This window comes from Eurosta solidaginis, chromosome 3 (assembly GCF_040869045.1).
Source record: "Eurosta solidaginis isolate ZX-2024a chromosome 3, ASM4086904v1, whole genome shotgun sequence".
Taxonomy (NCBI): domain Eukaryota; kingdom Metazoa; phylum Arthropoda; class Insecta; order Diptera; family Tephritidae; genus Eurosta; species Eurosta solidaginis.
This window is the reverse complement of record NC_090321.1, coordinates 206,594,212-206,618,243: the sequence shown is the minus strand read 5'-3', so window position 1 is coordinate 206,618,243 and position 24,032 is coordinate 206,594,212. Positions and strand designations below refer to the sequence as shown.

The 24,032-nt window shown below is 39.5% G+C and overlaps 2 protein-coding genes across 7 annotated transcripts in view; both read left to right on the top strand.

The window, feature by feature from the left end:
• Window positions 1-16,415, top strand: part of LOC137244973 (uncharacterized) — an 83,828-nt gene extending 67,413 nt beyond the window's left edge. For all 6 annotated transcript variants that reach the window (XM_067774830.1, XM_067774829.1, XM_067774828.1 and 3 more), the window contains exons 2-6: window positions 291-561; window positions 10,027-10,707; window positions 10,775-10,852; window positions 10,914-11,148; window positions 16,165-16,415. In XM_067774830.1, coding sequence (XP_067630931.1) covers window positions 381-561; window positions 10,027-10,707; window positions 10,775-10,852; window positions 10,914-11,148; window positions 16,165-16,318 — 1,329 coding nt within the window. In that variant the 5' untranslated portion in view covers window positions 291-380 and the 3' untranslated portion in view covers window positions 16,319-16,415. The remainder of the gene's footprint in view (window positions 1-290; window positions 562-10,026; window positions 10,708-10,774; window positions 10,853-10,913; window positions 11,149-16,164) is intronic.
• Window positions 16,416-17,635: 1,220 nt separating this feature from the next.
• AspRS (aspartyl-tRNA synthetase) lies at window positions 17,636-23,737 on the top strand. Its single transcript, XM_067774824.1, has 7 exons — window positions 17,636-20,055; window positions 20,507-20,639; window positions 20,708-21,027; window positions 21,100-21,277; window positions 22,346-22,574; window positions 22,642-23,259; window positions 23,339-23,737. The coding sequence occupies exons 2-7, from the start codon at window positions 20,529-20,531 to the stop codon at window positions 23,500-23,502; spliced, it is 1,620 nt and encodes a 539-aa protein (XP_067630925.1). The 5' UTR covers window positions 17,636-20,055; window positions 20,507-20,528; the 3' UTR covers window positions 23,503-23,737.
• Window positions 23,738-24,032: the final 295 nt, after the last annotated feature.

Sequence of the window (24,032 nt, the reverse complement as noted above, 5' to 3'; positions counted from 1 at the left end):
AAATATTCTTTATTAACACTATTTTGGTAGTAGTACTTCACAATTACAATACTCGCGTAGTTCACTAAAAGCGCGTTAAAATCAAACTGATTGATTGTTCCTAATTGACCTGTTGCCTCGTTCGCATATTTCTCCAAGAGTCTAGACGTTTCACGAACAACCTTCTCGAACAGCTGCTTTTTTATTTCTCCTTTATGTATCTGGTATTTACTTTTGTCATGTTTCGCATATCACTTTACAAACAATATTTTTTTTTTTTACTATTTTCTATTATTTTTTTTTTTTTACAGTGTTTCCAACCGTCAACACCTCTGCAAATGAATTCTACAATACATTAAAAGACAACCATTTATAAGATCATATCATTTGTTTAGCACAAAATGATTCGTGATGTCTCTAGCTCAACACTTGGTCGAGATGAAGAGCGTAAGCCGATTATGGCTGCTTATATGTTCCAACGGCGCGTACTACTCGGCTGTAGCGTGCTGATGGTAATCTCGCTGGTGATGTGGATTGTTGCCATTTCAACGGATCATTGGATCATTATTACGGGTGGAAAAGGTGAGAAAAATTAGGATGAATGTTTAGTTAAATTTTATATATAAATATTTGTGTATATTTTGAGAACTAACAAAATTGAATATTTGTTTATTTTAAATACAACTAATATGCACAATGCACTCCCACAAAACGCTTGAGTGACAATGCTCTAATATCTAGATGTAGCTTGTTGTGGATTTATTAGCATCAATATTTAGTTTTTTCATATTATCTGATAATTTTTTTTTAATTTCCTTGATTCCCTTGCCAAATTAGCAAACCAGTATAAGGAAGCGTCTATTAGCAGCCGTCTGTGGTCTATTTTAACGAATGTTTATTGCAAAAGCGTTTATTTCATACATCCGTTAAAGCATTTTTAATGTTTCCTGTATAGCGCTTTGATTTCGTAGTACATCATTCCTTCAATTACTAGGCGCATACGGATCCCTACTGTTCAGCGACTTAGCTAAACATCTAATTCTGCTAAGCATAACCAATTAGATAAATAGAATGCTTAATGCCTGATTTAATTTACGAGTGGTTATTTCAATTTTATGATTTGGAAAATATTTACACCTTCTTGTGTCTAGGCCACTGAATACCGATATTTCGGGATTTGTCGATGCGTCATTTGAAAATAAGGACAGGGAATTGTTAATGAGAAACCGTCATATAGAAGATAGAATAGTTACTTGTAAAGGAGAAAGCGTCGGTTGGAAATAAGATTAGTTTATTTTAAACTAGATTAGTAAATTTTAAATAAGAAAGCGTCAAATGTAAATGCGTAAACGTTATATGAACATGAGAATAGTCACAGCACATGTCCTGCTTCAGTGAGGTCAGTATTCAACGATGGCAAGAGCTAAGGCGTATTCAGTACCAGGTGTTGTTACCCCAACAGCTGATTGCCTCTTCTTGATAATTTTCCATACAAAGCCTTGTTGGTTGGCTGGTTGGTTGCTGTGCTGCCCGGCTATGGAGCCGGGCCCAAGTAGCGCTCTAGGCGCCATTTTGATGCACTTCCTCCTGGAACCAATTACATTTCGGATGATGTACCCTGCGTATAGTCTTACTCAAACCACTTGGTTAGCTCAATAAACCTACTGATGTCCTTGATTCGGCAGTTTGACACCGCCCTTAAGTCCGGAAACATATAACTGCCTAGAGGTCGGGACCGAAAATTCGCCAGGACTTGGCACTCGCAGAGAAAGTGAGTAACCGATTCCTCGGCACCCTCCTGTCTACAGCTCCTACACCTCTCATTGTAGGGGATACCCATTCTATTCGCGTGTGTGCCAAACGGCCAGTGCCCTGTAATAGTGACCGCGATTCTGTATATTTCCTTCCTAGACCTAATTAGTAGGTCATCGGTTCTTTTCTGGTTGTAGTCTGGCCATATTAATTTGATGGTTCTACAGGTGTCCGTAGAGTATCAATCGCGGATTGCTATTTTCCTTAGATAGGTGAGAATGTCTCTTTTAACTGATGTGAGTGGTCGAAGCACCGCGACTGCTTCCGCGATGTCTAACGATGTTCCTTCCTTTGCTATTTCATCCGCTTTTTCGTTGCCGTCAATGTTCCTGTGGCCGGGTATCCAGCTGAGAGTGACAGCTGCCTGGTTGGCTGCTTCACGTAGCACCCTCTTACAGTTATCAACGGCTTTAGAGGATGTGTACGGTGGTTCTAGCGCTTTGAGTGCCGCTTGACAGTCGGAGTATATAACTACCTCACCGTCTATCCAGTTCTGCAAAAGGAAGATGCAGGCCCTTTCTATTCCTTGCAGCTCTGCTTGGAAGATGCTGGCTGTGTTTGGAAGATGGATGGGGATTGCGACTTTTAGTTGGTTGGAGAAGATACCTGCACCGACGCCGCAGTCTATTTTGGACCCGTCAGTGTAGAGTGAGGTTGCCTCCTCCCTACCAACTTTGTCGTCCGACCAATCCGTTCTAGAGGGTATCTGCACCTTGTAATTTCTGTCGAAAATCAGTGTTTTTGAGAGGTAATCTGTTGTGGAATCCACATCGGCGAGCTTTGTTAGGATGTCACTGTGGCCATAACCTTTTTCTTTCCAGCATTTAGACTCCCTTAGTCTGATGGCTGTATATCTGACGTGGAGGGTCAGTGGCAGCAGGTTAAGTATAACGTTTAGTGCATCCGTCAGGCACGATCTAAGTGTACCTGTTACCCCTGCGCATGCTGCCCTTTGTATTTTGTCTAGTTTTTTAGTGTTGTATTGCTTGTTCAGGGCAGGCCACCATGCTATGGCTCGGTATGCCAGGATGGGCCTTATGACCGCCGTGTAGAGCCACATCATAAGTTTTGGCTTTAGCCCCCCAATTTCTGCTGACTATTCTCTTGCACGAGTAGTATGCGATATACGCCTTCTCTAGTCTTTTTTCGATATTGGTTTTCCAAATTAACTTGTTGTCTATTTCGACGCCTAGGTACTTAGCTCTAGTAGAGAGCGAGAGTTCCGTTCCATCTATTGAGGGTAGTCGAAAAATTGGTATTTTTGTTCTGTTACTGAGCAGTATCAGTTCTGTTTTGCTAAGTTTGATGTTGTGGCCGCACGATGCTGCCCAAGTGTGCAGTCTGCTTAGCGCACCCTGAAGGATGTCACTTAGCGTGCAGGGAAATGCCCCCGAGACTGCAATGACCACATCGTCTGCGTATGCTACTGCCTTAACACCATTCTTGTCGAGTTCGAGTAGTATCTCGTTCAGCGCAATGACCCAGAGTAGTGGCGAGAGGACCCCGCCCTGGGTTGTACCTCTACTCACTTTGCAGGTCATTGTCACTGAGCCCATATCCGCTTGTATGGTTCTGTTTTCCAGCATTGATTGAGTCCATCCACAGATGTGGTTGCCAACTCCGGACCTTTGCAGGGCTTCCAAAATTGTGCCGGTTTCGATGTTGTTGAAGTCGCCTTCTATATCTAAGAAAGCTGCTAGTGTGAATTGTTTGTAGTGTAGTGATCTTTCCACAAAACCCGTTAGCTCATGGAGGGCGGTCTCCGTAGATCTACCCTTCATGTAGGCGTGCTGTGCCTTTGACAGTTTAGGTTCTGTTATTATTGATCTAATATAGATATCCAAAAGCCTCTCAAGGACCTTGAGCATGAAGGATGTGAGGCTTATTGGCCTGCAGTATTTGGCATTTTCGTGTGTGCATCTGCCCGCTTTTCGTATAAAGATTACTTTTGTTTTTCTCCAGCTTTGTGGAATATAGGTCAGGGCAATACTCGCTCTGTATACCGTTTCCAGCCAGAGGATCATTGGATCACCTAGTTTTTGTAGCATTATCGGGATAACGCCATCCAGACCGGCCGATTTGAATGGAGAGAAGCCATTGATAGCAAACCTGATCTTTTCGCTGTATATTATCCTGTCCAGTAAGCCCCCTGAGGGCTGAGTGTCCCTGCAGAGAGATTATTTTACTGGTGCCAGATCGTATCCAGGGAAGTGAGTATTGATGAGTGTGCCCAGGGAGTCCTCTGTTGAGTTTGTCCATAGGCCTGCCTCGCTTCTTACGAAGTGATTGTTGTGGTGTTCTTTGGACATAATTTTACTCAGTCTGGAGGACTCGCGAGTGCTTTCTATTGAGCAGCAGAAGGATTGCCAGAATACAGCCTTCGCTACCCTTATAGCTTCTTTATATGCTTTGAGCGCCTCCCTATATGGCTGCCACTCCTTGGTTGTAAGGCACTCATTAAATGCCTTCCGTACTGTCGTTCTAAGTTTCCTAAGGTCCCCGCTCCACCAGGGTGGAGACTTCTTTTTACGAATACTAAATGGGGTGCACTTGTTGTAAGAGGTAGTTATCGCGAGGTCTACCTTGCCGACTACCTCATCGAGCTTTTGAGGGCAGTTTATGTTTGTTTCGCTTATTGCTAAAGCTGGCGTAGTTAGCCTTACAAATTTATCCCACTTTATTCTTCTTGGGTTTCTATTGCGGTAAGTCTGGCCAGATCCAAATTTGATGTCGAACAAGATCCACTGACACTCTCCAGTTTTCCACTAACGCCGGGGCATTGTCGGTTGTCAAAGTTAGATCTAGGACTTCCTCCCAGCCCTGAAACCTGTCTGAACTAGGGAGTATTAAAGTGGGTTTGTTGCCGCAGTTGCAAATACTGAGGTTGGAATTAAGAATAAAATGTAGAAGTGACTCACCTCTATCGTTGGTTAAAGAGCTGCCCCATATCGTGTTTCTTGCATTGGCGTCGCAGCCGATAATTATGCTGCACCCGTCGCTATTAATGAAGTGTTTCAGCTCTGGAGGTGGAGCAATCCTGTCATGGGCATTTAGGCCGAGACCACGTAGATGACCTGGTTGGATACGCCCACTTGCTCTACCTCTGTTAGGTCTTCTGTGATGTAATTTGAACATAACATTTTTTGATTGAAATGCCTGCTCTTGGCTTACCTGCATCCGTTTTGTAGAAGAGATTGTGTGTGCTGATGTTTAGCCCCCTGATTTCCTGATTGTGGGCACAGGGCTCTTGGATTATGCTGATGTTGATATCCTCCTCACCGAGAAGGATTTGAAGATTATCTGTAGCACTTTTAGAGTACTGCAGATTAATCAGATGCGCGCACGTGGTCTTTTTGGAACCTCTGAGGCAGGTATTAGCTTTAGCTGGAGGTTGTTTACCTCTCCGCTAGTTTGTGCTATACATCTTGTCAGAAATTCTAACAAGACTTGGTCCGCGCACCTGATGATCATATATCCTCTCAGGGTCTCAGAGGAGTCAAAGACTGGGAGAGGTCCATTCGGGTTGTCGCGCACGTGCCGCATAGCAAGTTTCGACAACCCGACCTCGATCTCCACTCAATTCTGTTGAATCTTTGCTTGCGATCGACTGTCAGCATCCACTATGGCCACTTGCAGATGATCTCTGGCGACTTCTGGATGTCTATTCCGTGTCTGCCCGTTTAGGTTTCTTCGAGGCAGCCTCATTGCTGTTTTCAAAGCCGGTTTTGGTTGTCTTGGCTGTTGAGGAGTCGAATGCTCCCTTTGGAAGCGTTCGCACTCCTCCACTGCCGATATGAGGAATGCGACGCCCGCGGAACCGCTTGCGATCTACAGTTTGTATCCTCCATAGAGTATACAGCGCTCGCTGGTACCTACTATGCCTAATCTGTCCTTGGCTTTTCTTTTTCTTCTTTCCTCTGGAGGCCTGAGTACTTTGGTTGGTACCGCCAGCCTCCTTGGAGTTAGGAGTTGGTCCCTGAGTTCTGTGGTAGGTACCCGTCTGGACCTTTTTTCTGTTGTTGTTGTTGTTATTGTCACTGATTGCGCCTTTGGTGTACTGTGGATGGTACTACCGCAAGCGCTGTTTATCGTCTCCTGACTGGAGGCGAGAAGCGTCTCCCTCTTCATACTACGTCGCATGTGGCAACGGGCCCTGTGAGTGTCAAAGTCCATAGTCGTTGTCCTTATCGTCGTCCCGTCACGGTCTCCGTCAGCGTTACGTCCGTTGAGGAGTCGATTATATCCATTGTCTCTATGTCCAAGTTTATGTTTTTTTTTTTGTTTTTTTGTTTATTAGTTATGTTTTCGTTCATGAAGGTCCTACGAGTAAGACGGAAAGGGTTGGTCACTCGTCCACAGAGCCGGTATGCGTTGAGAAGGCACTTATACAACCGACCTTGCCCGGGCGTCGGAGGGGCCGTTCAGGATCAGCAATTCTAATAACCCACCCGCTGACCATTCATCCATCGGCACGGGTACCTCAACACCTTGGATTGGGGTGGTGCTGGTGCGGCAATCCTGCCCTCGCTTACAGTCGCAGGAGACGTAAACTAACCTGTTGAGATCTGTTTACAATCCCTCGGTTGCAAGCCACGAGAGGCTTTCCTCTTAGTTCACCACCGTCTGAGGTTATCTAAAAGAGAGATTCTTCCTCAGGCAGTCGTTTAAGCCACCTCGCCAGCGACAAGGCGACCAGCACGAGGAGGGGTGAATTTAATAAATTTTTGTAGATTTTATTCAATTGTTTGGATACGTTATGACTAAGAGACTTATTTTTTGTGGAATATGTTTGTAATTTTTTCCGTTTTCTTCATTTTTAAGAAATTTTCACGATTTTTAGGTTAAGACACCATTAATCGATCACATTGGAGATGGTTATGGATATGGGTATGGTTACGACTATGGCGTTAGGGTTAAGGAAGTTTAATTAGCCCTTTAAACGGCTGAGCTTTGGTGTGCGAGAACGGGCCATGCCATAAAGATTTAAGGGCCAGTTAATGGCGACATAACCGTAACCAGATAAATCAGCTGTTCGAACCACCCTTATGGAAATCCATGTAATCGATTAATGGTGCCATACCATAACCCTAAAGCCATAACCAACCAATTGGATTTTGATTTTTCGCCATATCCAAAAATATTTGAGTTGGAGAATTTATTAACTTTTTGTAGATTTTATTTACTGTTTTGGATACGTTTTGACTAAGAGACTTATTTTTTGTGGTATATGTTTGTAATTTTTTGCGTTTTCTTCATTTTTATGAAATTTTCGCGATTTTTAAGTTAAGACGCCAATAACTGATGTCAATTTGATATGGATAAGTAAAAATATGGTTATGACTATGGCGTTATGACTATATCAACTTTAACACGGGCTTTATATCAGTAAAAATTAAAATAGGTAGGAGTTCAGTTGTATCGAATTTGGTTAATCAAAAATTGTTATTTATAACTTACTATATTGAATTTGATAACACTGCTGTGAAAATTAGAGACAGTCATGCAAATCACCAGTTTCACACTACATGTTTAATGATTATGACAAGCGAGCTCCTGCCAATGGGGTGCAGGGCGAGACAGTTGGTATCCACACTTGAATTACGCTTAAGTCTCACCTATATGAGTTTATATTAATAACTCAAAGGCAACGGCTTTTTCAGGGCCACCTACGACTGAACCAGTTGAGAACGCGCTTAAAAGGTCTGCAAAGGTGGACGGACAATTGACATTTCGTACAATACTACAATGTTGAAAGTGTCACCGCTTGAGATATTTCCGCTCTAGTTTGGAATTAGTACGATTCGCTGCAGGGCAACTACCGCAACTCATTATCATTAACCCTCTTCCATACTTACTTAATTGGCACTTAACCGTTCAAAGGGGTATGGCCGTGCAACAAGGTGCGCCAGTCGCTTCTCCACTGTGCTTGCTGGTGCCAATTGGTTACATCAATAACAACAACCAACCAAGGGAACTTAAATCGTTTTCTACCAACGAGTGGGGGCCGCCCCCTTTCTCTGCTTCCGTAGGGGGGTTCCGATAAAACTACTTTCTTAGCCGGAGCATCATCTTTCGTTCGCATGGCCTAGCTCACTTAGCCGCTGCGTATTAATTCGCTGGACTATGTTGATGTGTGCGTAGAGCTCGTACAGCTCATAACTAAATCGTCTTCGGTCCATAAGGTAGGTAGGTAGGTGAAATGGCTCCGGTCCGTAAATCTTTCGAAGAAGTTTTCTCTCGAGCACTCCCAGGACCACCTCATCTAATGTTGTCATTATCCATGCTTCTGCACCATATAGCAGGACGGGTTCGATAACTAATTTGTAGGGCATGATTTTAGTTTGCCGCATTTATTGACAAGACCAATTCTTTGCTGGATTTCAAAGCTGATGTTGTTGCTTGTGTTAATCTTGGTTCCCAAATAAAAGAAGTTTTTTACTATTTCGAAATTATGACTGCCATCAGTGGCTTGGTTGCGCAATCACCATCAAACCAATATTTTAAGCTTCTCTTTCTAGATTTGAGCACGCAGAACTTACGGCGCTGGTTTTCACGCCGATGATATTAATGTACGCCAGTAATTGCACGCTCTTACAGAATATACTTCGAAAGCGGTTAAGTACTGCAGTTTGTCTTACTTTCTCTAGCATTAAATTAAGGAAACCCACGATAGAGGGTCACCCTGTCTGAAACCTCATTTAGTTTCAAACGGTCCGGAGAGATCCTTCCCAACCCTCTTTGTATCCCATATTTTTTTCTCTCCCTTTCCACTGCACTCTTCACCTTACCTTTTCCCATTTACACTTCTACCTTACTACCAACCCTGATCCCAATTCCACTGTCTTTCCCACTCCCAAACTCTTATGATGCTTTATCAAATTTCAATATTCTTGCAAACACCCAAAGATATGCAGCATGAAAGATTTATTTTGTTTGGGAGATACCAAACCTCCTTGACATATGTACGCCATTACATAGCGTTTCCATCTGCCTATTTCTCTCCAACTGCTACTATCTTTTCTTCCTTGCCTTTGTTTTTACTAAAATTTTTCCTCTTCGCCTTCTTCATCTTATTTTCTTTCTTTCTTTCCTATCTCTTCAACTCGGTCTCCTTCGTTCTTCCTTCATCTTCATCCATTTCCTCTTTCTCTACCCTTTTACCGACACCTTAACTTTCCACTTCGCTTCTGCTCCTCCTCCGGTATACTTTTACTTCCCCTTTCCCGTCATCGCTTTCTTGCTTTTTACCACCCTATCCCTTTCTTCTTACCTCACTATCTTCCTTTTCTCTTTCACTCCTTCATCTTCTTTCTTTGCAATACCCTTTCTCTTCTTCTGTCCGTCCGTGTAAAGTATATCTTTTTGACCTTCGAATCTTTCATCAATGAACGACAATCTTCAATTTTTTTAGAAGTAGTCCCGAGCTAATCCCAAAATCTTTCGAAGAGTACCCAAATTATTCCCAAATTACTCCGAATCGTCCCGAAATTATCCTAGCAGCAATTCCCCGATATTCGCAAAAGGATAACAAAATGTTTCCGAATTTATCCCTAAAACAATTTCGAAAAATGATCCCAAAACATCCTTCAAAAGATGCCAAAAATAATTCCAGAAATATTTGGAGATATTCAGGTTAAGATCACTAAAAAAGTACTAGAAACAATCCAGGAATCATCCCGAAATAGTACCGAATCTATTGACAAATTATCTGTGGCAAGAGCCGGAAAAATTTCAATAATAATCCCAGTGCCAGTGTTCACTTTTTCATTATTGCATAGACCTGAGTTAATATCATCAATAGACCTAAAAAGGTTTTCTAAAATATTTAGACCCTGACTATTATATAATCTATTATCTTTCTTATGGGCATTGCCGCATGCTTATACGTTAGGCCTCGTCAGTAACAGCAGGTGTAGGAAGTGCGAGCTGCAGGAAGAAACGGTTGAGCACGTTCTGTGTACATGTCCTGTGCTCGCGAGATCAAAGCTCCAGTTACTTGGGACGGTAGAGTTGCCAGATTTCGAGACAGCAATTAGGCTAGGTCTAAGAAAACTTCTAGTATTTGCCACGAGGACGGAGTTAAATTTATAACATAAGTCCTGGTGCCTATTGGGTTTTTCCGTTTGGTCGTCAAGCAAATTCTGGTTAAACTATGGACACATTCAGTCTATGTGAGACCTTTATTCAACGGCCTGTTCAACCTAACCTAACTTATCCATCTTCTTTGAATTGCAGGTATCTTCATACCGGAAACGCGCCGCTTCTTTATGTATTCACACTCTGGTTTGTGGCGCTACTGTCGCTACACGACCACCCCAAATGCGCTACTCACGGCCAATGTGGTACGTAATTTCACCTCAATAGCTTATGTTAATCCAACAACACTTGTTGATGCTAAAACCAATGCTTCAAAACTGGATTTCGTACGTGAATTTAGTCAAGAAATTATTAAAGAGCCCATGCATAATTTTACTGAGTCCGCTAAACGACGCATGTTTGCGCATTGGGTACGTAATGATGAGGAACAATTTCAAATATTCAAGAAAGCTTTTCATGATCTAGTCTTAAATACAAATGCCATACGCGCCGAAACAGTACCTGCCCAAGCTAAGCCCATACCAATTGATCCGCTTGACGTGCATGAAATAGAGGCACGAAAAACATTTGGATCGGCACTGCAAAAGGTTATAGTCAATTCGACGTCCTATTATTTTGTTATCCCCGAAGCAGCACAACTCGCAATATTCAGTGGTTGGAATGAACGGCCATATGTACTTAAACTTTTTTGGCCGTATTGTCGCGATTTGGGTATACCAGCGTTTGTGCTGAATGAACATCAGGTGATTTTACAATTGGTACCACCGTTGCCACCTCATAAAGGTCGTGAGGCAAATGGTTACGTTTATCAACCACAAGGTAAGCACTTGGCGCATGTGATTAAGTATTTTCTTTTCTAAATATAATTGGCTTCCTTATTTTGTAGAGCGTTGCAAATATATCGACATGTTCCCTAACTCCAATGCGCTACGCAGTGAGCCAGGCTTCGATCTTGTATTGATGGGTAAGCATAGCTCGTAATATAGTTCTAAAAAAAACAGTTTTTACCTATCTTTTTTTTTCAGATTACATACGTACAGAAGCTTCTTTTGCGTCTATCACCGTCTTTGTTATGAGCCTCGGTTCAGTTTTCTCGTTTTACACTTTTCAAAATCCACGTTACATGTTCAAGCGACTGGCAGGAGGCATTGACTTGATTGCAGCATCAACTGCCGTTGTTGTCATACAGGTGCTCGTATCGTCTGTCGATTATACTCGAACGCATCTGTTTTATCATTATCCTGATGGCGCTAAGCTTACGTAAGTGGTCAGAAACGAATATTTAATCTTTCTTCACGAATGGACTAAGGCTGGGCGGGAGTGTTTGGGGGATTGTTTTGCCAGGAGATCGGTATCAGCTGATATCACATCTAGAGGGCAAGCACCTGTCAAGGGTTGGTTGACATCACTGGCACTAATTTTTGAGAAATCTTATATACATGCAACTGTCATGTTGATACTTTGACTCGAGCGGGTTTTTATGAAATAACCGAGACTGTCAGAAAAGAATTTGATATTGCACTAGGTACTTGCTCTGCTTCGGGAGGGGTCAACCTCGAGAGATGCTAAACAAACGCTGTCCTAACATCTTCTATTGCCAGGTGTTGATTCCAAGCGCTTACTAAATATCATGGTTATCAATATATTCAAGCTAATTGAAGAGCTCTGACCATTGGAGTCCATGCAGTGCTCCTTAATAAAGTTCTGTACAGCCCCAGCTGTATGCTGTACGACGAGATATAATCATCCAGTGATTTTCTGCCCCACGTGTCTAGTTTTTATGTGGACATCGCGTAAATATTATTGTCAGCACTAGATCATTTTATCGGCAGCGGCGGCGTAAGAATCATTGTATTCCGGCGGCGGCGGCGGCAGCAACACGTTTGAAAATCGTGATTTTTCTATTGAAAAAAAATATTATTTAGCAATTTTTGGTTTTTGCTTATGTATGTATTTAAGGAAATCGACGTTTTCGCCATTTGTTCGATTGGGAAGCTTTTGCTTCACCACTTTGAGCGTTCTTACGAAGGACAAAGTACTTACTTAATTGGTGCTTAACCATTTAAAGGGTTATGGCCGTCCAACAAGGCGCGCACCAAGGGAGTTTCCATCTGGTCCTTACAGCGGAGTGGGGGCCGCCCTCTTCCTCTGCTTCCATAGGCGAGTTCTGATAAAAATACTTTCTTAGCCGGAGCGTCATCTTTCATTCTCATAACATGACCTAGCCAGCGTAGCCGCTGCGTTTTAATTCGCTGGACTATGTTGATGTCTGCGTAAAGCTCGTACAGGTCGTCATTAAATCTTCTCCCAGAGCCGCTTCATCTGATGTTATCATGTTCCATGCTTCTGCACCATATACTAGGAGGACGGGTACGATAAGTGACTAGTCCAAAGTAGCATTTATTGGCAAGAGTGATTCTTCGCTGGATTTCAGAGCTGATGTTTTTGTTAGTGTTAATACTGGTTCCCAAATAAAAAAAAAGTATTTTACTATTTCGACAGCAGGTACTTCATTTTGTCCTCATTCACCATAAAACCCATCCTTACCGCTTCTTTTTCCAGTTTGGAGCAAGCAGAACTTACGGCGCGGATGTTCAGGCCGATGATATCAATGCAATCAGCATATGCCAGTAATTGCACGATTTTATAGAAGATTGTTCCAGAGAGTTCTGCATCTAATATAATTTTCTCCAGCATCAAATGTAAGAAATGGCACGATAGGGGATCACCCTGTCTGAAACCTCATATAGTTTCGAACGGCTCGGAGAAGTCCTTCCCAATTCTGACTGAGCTGACGATGTTGCTCAACGTCATTTTGCACAGCCATATAAGTTTTTCAGGGAAACCAAGTTCAGCCATAGCAGCATATAGGCAGCTTATTTTCGTGCTGTCGAAGGCGGCTTTAAAGTCAATGAAGAGGTGATGTGTTTCGATTCTTTTTTCGCGGGTTTTTTCCAAGATTTGGCGCATTGTGGAAATGTGGTCTATGGTAGATTTACCAGGTCTGAAACCGATGAGCTGATAAGATCCAATAGGGTAACGTAGATGATATTTAAACTTGCTTGGTAGGCTATACTCAATGTGATTCACTCCAAGGGACTAGATGAGAATAGAGCCGCCAACTTTAGGAAATGTCAAACTGGAATAAACATTTCATACACTATTTTGTAGTTTCGAAAATAAACCACAGTTGTTTGAATATAAAGTCAATTGATTTGTAAACCCCTTCTCATACGTACATATATCTTCAACTTACTATGAGGTGGGAATCATTTCAAAGGAGTGGTTATGCGCCTAGGACCTACTAAAGGATTTTGCATCACTGATTTCGCTTATTCTTTTAGCCAATAGGGATATAGAATTTTTGAAAAAATCGGCACATTTTCGGGTAACTTGATTTTTTAAAAACTTGGGAACAATTTGAAAACATGTACGACTTGGGTCATTTATTTGAATTCATTGTTCTTTATCTATTCATTTTTTGTTTTTATAACTTAGCGAATTCGATTATGCAATATCCGGGATAAGCCGGCATTGAAGGCGCCTGTTTTTTTAATCCTTTCGGACCTGTTGAGACACATACATCCCAGAAAAAGTTTTCTTATAACTAAAATCTTAATTTTCCATTTAAGTTCAGGTAACGGTTCTATGTGTCCCATTAGGTTTATTTGTTGGTATAAATATGTCCCGTTTAGAACTTGCCGACATTCTCTAACTTTTAGTAATTAAAAAAATGTATTTAAAAATCTGTTCCTACCCCAACGGGACCTATACGTGCGCTCAAAACACTGAATAGGACACATATGTCCCACCCCTAAACCTCCCTGGAGGGGGTAGAGACTCCACTTCAAAATTTTCTACTTTTGAGGCCTATACTAAAGCTGAAATAATCAATAAACAAGGAATTTTCCTGCTTGTTGCTTTCAGGTTCGAAAGGGTTAAATAACTTTTGAATGGTTATAAAGAGCTAAATTCTTACAACTGGCAGTGATGCGCATGCGTTGACCATATCTGACCCATTTTCGACATGAACAATAAATGAGTAGAAATTATAGTAACGAAAGCGACGAAAATCAGCAGCGGCGGCCGCGTTTATAGGCAGCGTATATCTCCAGTAAGACAGCGAAGCCAAAACGCGTCCAATTGAATTGTCCCTTAACCCTTTCGACCCGACATTCGCACAGCAATGATGGACTCCAAATTTTCATTGGAGTTGGTTATTTTGGTAATATGTATTATACCAATCAAATAAAATCTGAAGTATAATAAGAGGGTGGCTTAGGGGGTGATGGTAAACCATTGTACCATCCGGGATGTTGTGTGGTACAAATATGTACCAACCGTCTAGTAAAACACCTTTTTTAAATTAATAATAACTTACACAAAAATATAGATATGACATAAAATAAACAATATTTTATTGGATATATATTTTATTGAAGAACATTTTGGTAAAAAATATTGTTATACATAGAATTCATGTATGAAATGGAGCAAAACACATTTTACAAAGCGACACTTGACACTCCTTACATATTGTCTTAGTGCGAGTCTGAATTTTTTGAGAACTGCTGTTGGTACATCATCGTCGTGTAGGACCTTCAACAGGAAGATGCATTGCCTTACGAGAGGAGGTTTGTGGCAGTCGTTCAGGCTTTAGTGATCGGCGAACGGAAGTGGTTTCTGAGCCTTCGTTGATCAATTACTCAGCTAAGGTAACTAAAAATGTTTTGAAAGGAATCTTGTTCCGGTTGATATCATTACAAATAACCCAAGCATATACGGCTGCCATCATTATCAGACGATAAAACTCCTTCTTCCACCACTTATCCGATTTCCTATCGTATTCGTAAAGCCCTGACTTTTGGTCAGTCAATTCGACCCCTCCCATGATCTCCCGATAAAATTTTATTTGATTTGGACATGGTACTTAAATTTTTTCACCTGTTTTCAAGGTTTTTGTCACAGTTGCTACAGTAGCTACGTGAAAATTGATCAGTACCAATATTTCTTTAGTGTCTTGCCATTTTGCGCACAACAGTCCAGTTGATGTGCATTTGAACTTTGTTTCTCCTCTCTTCAGTTTTTTGCCAGAGAATTTAGGCATATCTCTTCTGATATGTTATCTGCTATTGTGCAGTTTCGAGGTTCATAAACATGTTTCTTTGGGTACGAAATTCTCATCAGGAGTATTCCATATAATATCAGTCTTTGATGCGACGGGTTTTGAACAATTTATCTCTTGATTCTTCGATATCACTGCTAGAGCTCGATACACCAATTGGTGCGACTTCTCCCCCAGCAGCCTCATTTTATTCGTTTGCGAACTCTTCGTTACCACTGGAACTAGTGCAATCACTTGGTATGAAATTGTCAGAGCTCCCTCTTGAAAAGTGTTCATAGCACTATCAGTTTCATCTTCTAGAATTTTTCGGATATCTTCAGGGTCCATTTTCTGGGGGAATAATAAATTTTAGTACTTACAGCACTATTGGTACCCATATGTACCATCATACCGGACGACCGGTACATATAGGTACCATATGTTAAAATAAGCGTAAAAATATATGTTTTTAATAAATACTTACGTTTGAAATTGTGAACACTTTTAAAACTTGTATCCTTATTTGTTTTAAATATTTTTGGTGCTTTTAACACTTAATATCATAGAAAAACCTTGAAAAAACTAACTTCGCACTTCAATTTTACTGCTCTCCAATGTACAAAAAACGATCTAGTGAAAACAAATAACAACCAATTGTAACGGGACTTGTTAGTATTTAGAAAAGAATATATGTATATGGTTAGGGCAATAGCACAACTCAAAAGAATTTAATTGAAACGTTTTAGAGACGTTTGAAGTTCAGGTGGTACACATACGTACCGTCCGGGTCGAAAAGGTTAACTGGGCAGTGGTACCCCAATCTATCCGCTAAAATTCAGTGCGAGTTTAAACTCCAGTTAAAGTTGATTAGAGTTTAACAGCTGATTTCCGGCAGTGATCAGTTCCGCCATGGTTCAGACGTAGTTTTGGTACAAGGCATATAAAGCGAAGCCAAGAAATACGATATTTTTAATATATGACCAGTCCAAGCTCTTTCCAAAGCTTTATATCTAAATCAGGTCATATGCATTTGTTGCAATGTAAATGTAACATTACGTTATTGAAATGGTCCTTGTAGGAAAAAGAGCGCATCTATAATCCATGCACCCCATGTACATATGTACATATATTTCAATTCAATTAATTAAAAATATTTCTATATTTCGTTTCAGATATGGCTATGGCGTTTACTTGGCATGGTTTACTTTTATTGTAAATCTTGTTTGTGGTCTACTATTTATGTGGTACTCAGGAAAAAAGAAGGGATCAAAAGCGCCAAATGATGAGGTTGCAATGGCTGATGAGCCAACAATTATGGGAAGATAATGACGTTAAATTAACTACCCAATATAACTTATATACAAACGAATCGCATGTACACCAATAGTTGGTGGATAAATTCTTTCATACAAAAAAATTTTTTTTAATAATTGACAAATACTCAAAAATACTACCCCATATTCGAATATAAAGACGTGTTCACTAGATTGTTTAAGATTGGCAGCTCTGGCAATCCTCTAAGGGTATCTAGTGTACTCAAAAGAGAACAATGTAGTAGTTTAGTAGTTGACATTAGTCAGTCGTATTTTAGGGGTTATCAGCTATGTAGTAACATAGTTCCTATATAACTAATTCTATAAAATACCTACATGTGTGTATATCTTTTACTAAACGAAGAAAAATAGCAATTTTAACATGAGTTTAAATACATCTTGACATGCATATATGTCTCTAAATAAATTAGTATAAATCATTAATAAGCAATCAAACCGAAATGAAAAGTCACTATTTTATAAATTCTAAATGTTGTACATACATCATCATAAGATAAGGATATAAAAATTTGAACAACTTAGAAGCGTTTGATTACGCCAGAATTACGCATATTATAACGGTTTATCTTTAAAAAAACAAAAAACCGTCATACAAGCTCCCAATTTCTAAATAATATAAACCAAATTTTGCATTGTAAGAAATTTACTGAGGCACTTTTTAAATATTTCTAAGCAATATCTATCTTTTTACCAAGTAAGACTTTAAGGTGAAAATTATTTTACTAAGCTAAGCGTCTATATGAAAAACGACGTTAGGATTCACTATTTTCTTTTTTATTTATAATACAAATTTATTTATTATAGAAAAAAGATATGCGTTTATTTTAATCACTCTGAAAGGAGGAAGTGATTTTTTATAACCAGCTGTACTTGTGCACAGGGTATTATAACTTTGATTGGATAACGGTTGGTTGTACAAGTATAAAGGAATCGAGATAGATATAGACAATCATCAGTATCGAAAAAAAATGTAATTGAGCCACATCCGTCCGTCCATCCACCCGTCTGTCCGTTAACACGATAACTTGAGTAAATATTGAGATATCTTCACGAGCTTATCTGGACCCATAATAGATTGTTATTGAAAATTGGTCGAATTCGGATGATAACCACGCCCACTTTTTATATATATAACATTTTGGAAAACACAAAAAACCTTATTATTTAGTAAATAATACAACTAGAATGTTGAAATTTGATAAAAATTTGAAAAAAAAATTTAAAATGGGCGTGGCACCGCCCACTTGTGATAAAATCAATTTTACAAATTTTATTAATCATAAATCAAAAATCGTTAAACCTATCGTAACAAAATTCAGCAGAGAGGTTTCCTTTGCTATAAGGAATGCTTTGAAGAAAAATTAACGAAATCGGTTAAGGACCACGCCCGCTTTTATATAAAAGATTTTTTAAAGGGTCGTGGGCGAATAAAATAAGCTATATCTTTGCAAAAAAGAGCTTTACATCAATGGTATTTCATTTCCCCAAGTGGATTTATAACAGTAAATGAGAAAAACTTCAAATTTAAAAAAAATGGGCGTCGCACCGGACCTTTTATGACTAAGCAATTTTCTATGTTTCGGGAGCCACAACTTGCTTCCGATTAGAGCTTCTAACTTTAGGAAAGGCCAAACGCGAAGATCGGGGTTTCAGTAATGGTCAAGTGTGAAAATCGAAATAAACATTTCAGACATAATTTTATAGTTTCGCAATTGAACAACAGAAACGAACTAACAAAGGTTCGAGAAACAGATACAAAAGTCTTAAGCTGGAGACATTGGTGCTTTATCGGTAACCGTATCGGTAACCTTATAACAGCTGATTCGACCAACCTTATGAGAATCAATGCAATTGATTATTGGTGCCGCTAAGGTCGTAACCGTATCGTAGCCAACCAATTGGGTTTTGGTTTACCGTCGTAACGATAAACAGCTGATTACGTTAGGGATACGGATACAGCGATACGACATACGGCACCAATGACTCCGGCTTTAATTCTGTTACCCATTTCATCAACTTTAATATGAGGGGAGAATCTTTTCGGTAAAAGTCTAGAACAGGGGTCGACTGCTATATCGGGAGAGGTGTCACGAGAAGCGTATTAAAAATTGTCTATACAAATGGATTTTGCAAGGATTTAATTTTGATATCACCCCAGCCAGGGTAATTTTTTATAAGCGCGGCCGAATGCAAAAAGGTCTTCTGGGCAAAATTACTATGGATACCATCCCCTGTTTCGGAGGTAATTTTTCGGGTTTTCGTTAATATCTTTTGATTCAATTTCAATTTCAATTTTTTTTTTCGCCTTCGAATTATTAATACTGATTTCAAGACGCGTCGTTTAACACCTGATATTTTTGAACGTGTATTGGCAGTCGACCCGTGTTCTAAACTTTTACCATCATTTCATTTGAATTCCATTGAAACCCGGTAAAATTTCTCAACGCGAGGGGGCCGAAAATCCCATTTATAAAAGATGCATGCGAGACGTAGCTTCAAACACATGTATTTGAATGGAAAGTTACACACGATGCGTCGGCTGCATGTAAGCAACAAAGCATGGAAGCTTCACGTAGTTAAGGGCACAGCAATGCTGAACGCTAGGCCATCGTGCGCTTGGAAAAAAATGAAGATTAGAAAATTTGCTCACATTTTTTTGTAAGCAGGTTTTGTATAGAGGTTTGAGGTCAGAAAGAATATATAAAAAAAAAAAAATAATAAGGCTATACATTATTAAAGTGATTAAATGGCGTTGTCAAAGCAAAGCAACGCGGTTTGCATTTATATACACTCGACATAGTCGTAACCATACCCATATCCATAACCATATCCAATGTGATCGATTAATGGTGCCTTAACCTAAAAATAGTGAAAAATGAAGAAACCGCAAAAAATTACAAACATATTCCACAAAAAATAAGTCTCTTAGTCATAACGTATCCGAAAAAATGAATAAAATCTACAAAAAGTCATTGAATTCACCAACTCTAATATTTTTAGGTTATGGATATGGCGAGAAACCAAAAACCAATTGGTTGGCTATGGTAGGCGTTAGCTTTATGGTATGGCACCATTAATCGATTACATTGATTTCCATAAGGTAGGTTCGATCAGCTGTTTATCTGGTTATGGTTTTATGGTTATAAGTCAGCATTAATTAGCCAATAAAACACATTGGCGCATAGTCATTTATCAACAGTTGTGTCTCGGCGCATAGTAGTAGTCAAAATAAAATAGGTTTTAAATTCAGTAGCACCTTTTTTGCCCGATATCCCACAGAAAATTATCTCAAAAAGCTACAATTAAATTTAAACCCTATTTTATTTTCACTATTACTACGCGCCGAAAAAACAACTTTTGATAAATCGTTGTGCGATAACTTTTTACCGTGTTTATTCGATTCTTTGATATTCTAACAACTTTTCCCTTTTGTATTATCATGAAATGCGAAAATAATTTAAAAAGTACTTTTCTTTAAAATTTAAGAATAATGTTTTGTTTTGGCAGTTGCTTTCACGTTTGTGGAGTTATGATCCATTACTGATGTTGATGTACTAGCCTTTGCTCTAGCAACCCTGTGTGGCTACGTCTACACAGTCAGCTGGCATGGCACTGACAGCTGTCCGCGGAACGCAGTGAAAGTGAAACATTAATTTTGTTGAAATTTTTGCAGATTGCGTTTTCAATCATAAGAAGCGGTCTATAACTAGAGCTAAATAAGTCTTATAGGTAAATAATGAATAAAACTGATTCTATTTTATAAAGTTGCGTTTTGCATGTAAAATAGTTAGTGCAGAAAATGTTGGACTGCAGCTGCCATGTGATTCATTTCGCATTGCGTTATGAGGCCGCCGGAGGTGCGTGTCAAAAACAAAAGGCAATATAAATAGCCGGAAGCGTGGAGTGCTATGCACTGTAATTGGGTGAAAGCATATATAATAACGCATTATCTTGTAATTTTGAAATTCTACAAATGACGTAATCGCAAGCAGTCACCTCAACAGCCTACACTTGCATGCCAAACGAACCCAGTTAGCTGCATTCAATTGCGATCATAAACAAATTTGTGGCTTACGTACACATTTATACTTGTTGCAGTACTTATTTATTTATTTGCTATTTCAAAGGCAAATTAACTTCTTCTGATTGCAATTTTTGTTCTTGTAATTGTCGTTTGCAGACCTTGAACAAAAGCATTGACTATGGTTGCTGATAAGGAGAATGTAGCGGCTGCTGATAGTGCAGTCGAAGGCGAAACGACCTCGAAAAAAGGTGCGAAGAAACAAGCAAAAGAAGCATTGAAAGCTGCTAAGGTAAGTCAAGCAAAAAATTAGCTTTTGTCATCTAATAGATTGCATTCACCAATAATATTATTTCATAGAAAGCAGAACAAAAAGCCGCAAATTTGACGAACAATAATGAAGATTCTTCCGATGCTGTTGATGTATCAGCAGGTCATTATGGTGCTGCTGGTCTCATACAATCCAAGGAGAAATTTGAAGAACGTAAATTTGTTGACGTTAATGCGTTGAGCCAGCAAGTTAAAAAGGATGAACTCGTATGGGTGCGTGGACGTGTGCATACATCACGTTCTAAAGGCAAACAATGTTTTTTGGTTTTACGTCAACAGAGCAGCACAGTGCAATGCATTTTAGTTGTAGGTGAGCGTATTTCTAAGCAATTGGTGAAATTCGCTGGCAAGTAAGTTGAAGCAAATATTAAAATAAATAACAAAACAATTGTGTTCAAATTACATATATTTTAATTAAATAGCATAAGCAGAGAGAGTATAATTGATGTACAAGCTAAAGTCGTACCAGTGCCCAATAAAATCGAATCATGTACGGAGCAAACAATTGAATTATGTATCGAGCAGATGTTCGTCGTATCGCAAGCAAAACCACAATTGCCGTTGCAAATTGAGGATGCATCCCGACCTGATAATCCAGATGTATGTGTACATTAAATATTACTTCTTATTAGCAAATGTTTGAGGGGTTAAATGTGGTTACACTGAAATGACAGCCCTTGGTCAGGAAAATTCCCGAGACGCTCCGGTATATAAAAAAAACCAAAAACAAATGTTTGTTCCGCGAATTGTCTGCATTAATTTTTCAATATCGATTACCATTTATAAGGTTGCTCCCCGAAGGCTTTGGGAGTGTTATCGATGTGATGGTCCTTTACCGGATACAGATCCGGTACGCTCCGGTAACACAGCACCATTAAGGTGCTAGCCCGACCATCTCGGGAACGATTTATATGGCCACATTAAACCTTCAGGCCATACCTCCCTCCCCACCCCCAAGTACCATGAGGAGCTTGGGGTCGCCAGAGCCTCGTCTGTTAGTGAAACAGGATTCGCCGCGGATAGGTGAGGTTGACAATTGGGTTTGGAGAAGCTGTATATTGCCCTGGCAACCTGAAAGGTTGTGCTACACAGCCCTTTGAATCTGGTATTTTAGTCGCCTCTTACGACAGGTATACCTACCGCGGGTATATTTTGACCCGCTGGGGTGCATCCGATAGATGACCGTAATAAGTTGGACCGTTAATTTTTTCACGTTCATCATATGTCTTGCCATGCTTGTAAATTGATAGCTGGGTCCTTAAAGCATTCTCCTGATTAAACACCTGCCCTTTATGGGTACATGAATCTACTTCGCAGAAGATTGAATGCTAAAGGAGATAGTTTCGATATTATGCAACTGTCATAAAATAGCTCAAAAATACGGTTTCTAAAGTAACTTCCGGCAAGTTGTTTGCAATCGTCTGAAACGTCTCAAACATAGTTTCTATGTATGATACTTCGTCAGGTGGCCTTGCTGATACAATAGCATTTCAAACAAGGTATTCTCAGCTACTTCTCTCTGAGGTCTAATCATCAGAAGGATTCCTACTAAATGTTAAAAAAATTTTGAATCGTTATGAAAACACATTTGCTAGTACCAAGTTTAATAATTTTAACAAGTTACAAAGAATAAATTTTTACTACAATGAACTCTATTATTTGTTAAAGGAGCCGGAGGGTCTTAATATACGCGTCAATCAAGATACACGCTTAGATAATCGCGTTTTGGATTTACGCACACCAGCAAATCAGGCCATCTTTCGTTTGGAAGCTGGCGTGTGTCGTTTATTCCGTGATATTTTAACAGCTAAAGGTTTTACAGAGATACATACACCAAAAATTATATCAGCCGCCAGTGAAGGTGGCGCGAACGTATTCACTGTCAGTTACTTCAAAGGTGATTTACATAGAAAAGTTATTAAATTAACAATAACAACTTTGTATATCTTTTGCTTTATATACAGATTCCGCATACTTGGCACAATCACCACAATTATACAAACAAATGGCCATTGCTGCTGATTTCGATAAAGTTTTTACAGTTGGCGCTGTATTTCGCGCAGAAGATTCAAATACGCATCGTCATTTAACTGAATTTGTTGGTCTTGATTTGGAAATGGCTTTTAAATATCACTATCACGAGGTGCTGCATACAATAGCTGATACATTTACGGAGATATTTAAAGGTTTACGTGACAATTATAGCCGCGAAATCGCAGCAGTAAATCAACAATTTAAAGTTGAACCATTTAAGTTCCTTGAGCCACCATTAATATTGGAATTTGCAGAGGGTGTGAAAATGTTGCGTGAAGTTGGTGTTGAGACTGGTGATGAGGAGGATTTGTCTACACCCAATGAAAAACTTTTGGGCCGGCTTGTGAAAGCTAAATTTGATACTGATTATTATATTTTGGATAAATTTCCACTTGCGATACGTCCTTTCTATACGATGCCTGATCCACATAATCCAATTTATTCGAATTCATATGATATGTTCATGCGCGGCGAAGAAATATTGTCTGGTGCGCAACGTATACATGATCCCGATTTTCTTATTGAACGCGCAAAACATCATGGCATTGGTTAGTTTAACAAACAGTATTTTAAATTTAAAATACATTGTAAGAAATAATTCCTTTGTTTTGGTTACTTCCTTTATAGACATATCAAAGATTGCTGCATATATTGAATCGTTTCGTTTCGGATGTCCACCACATGCAGGCGGTGGTATTGGCATGGAGCGCGTTGTTATGCTATATTTAGGTCTCGATAACATTCGTAAGACTTCAATGTTCCCACGTGATCCTAAACGTTTAACGCCTTAAATTAGAAGAAGAAGAAGGAGAAATGAATATGGAAAAACTATCTGCTTAATATTTTTTGTTCACTCATTTGATTTCAAATCATTGAGATACAATTTTTTACTAAAAAGATAATAGTTTGTTATACCCTACATTATAATTTAAACAATAACCTTCTTAAATGTTTGAATTTTTATGGCTGAAATACTATACGACGATAGAATACGTAAGCTGAAATAAAAAGGTTTTTTAAATATGATCTTGGATTTAATAAATAAGGAGAATATTTGGCAAATTTTTTTACAAAATCCAGATTCACATTACTTTGCCTGCGCCAACACTTCCCTATACTTATGAAGACTAGCTCAGCAGCTGGAATGCCAAGTCCGAGATATGTGATGTTGGCATCGCGAAACATGCTTTACACAATTGATTTGTAGATGAGGTTGTGCTTATTGCTTTAGTTCAGCAAGCTCGGATGTTACCACACAATATTGGGATTCAAGGGGTTGTGTAGCGCAATATATAGCTTCTCCAACCCAATTGTCAACCTC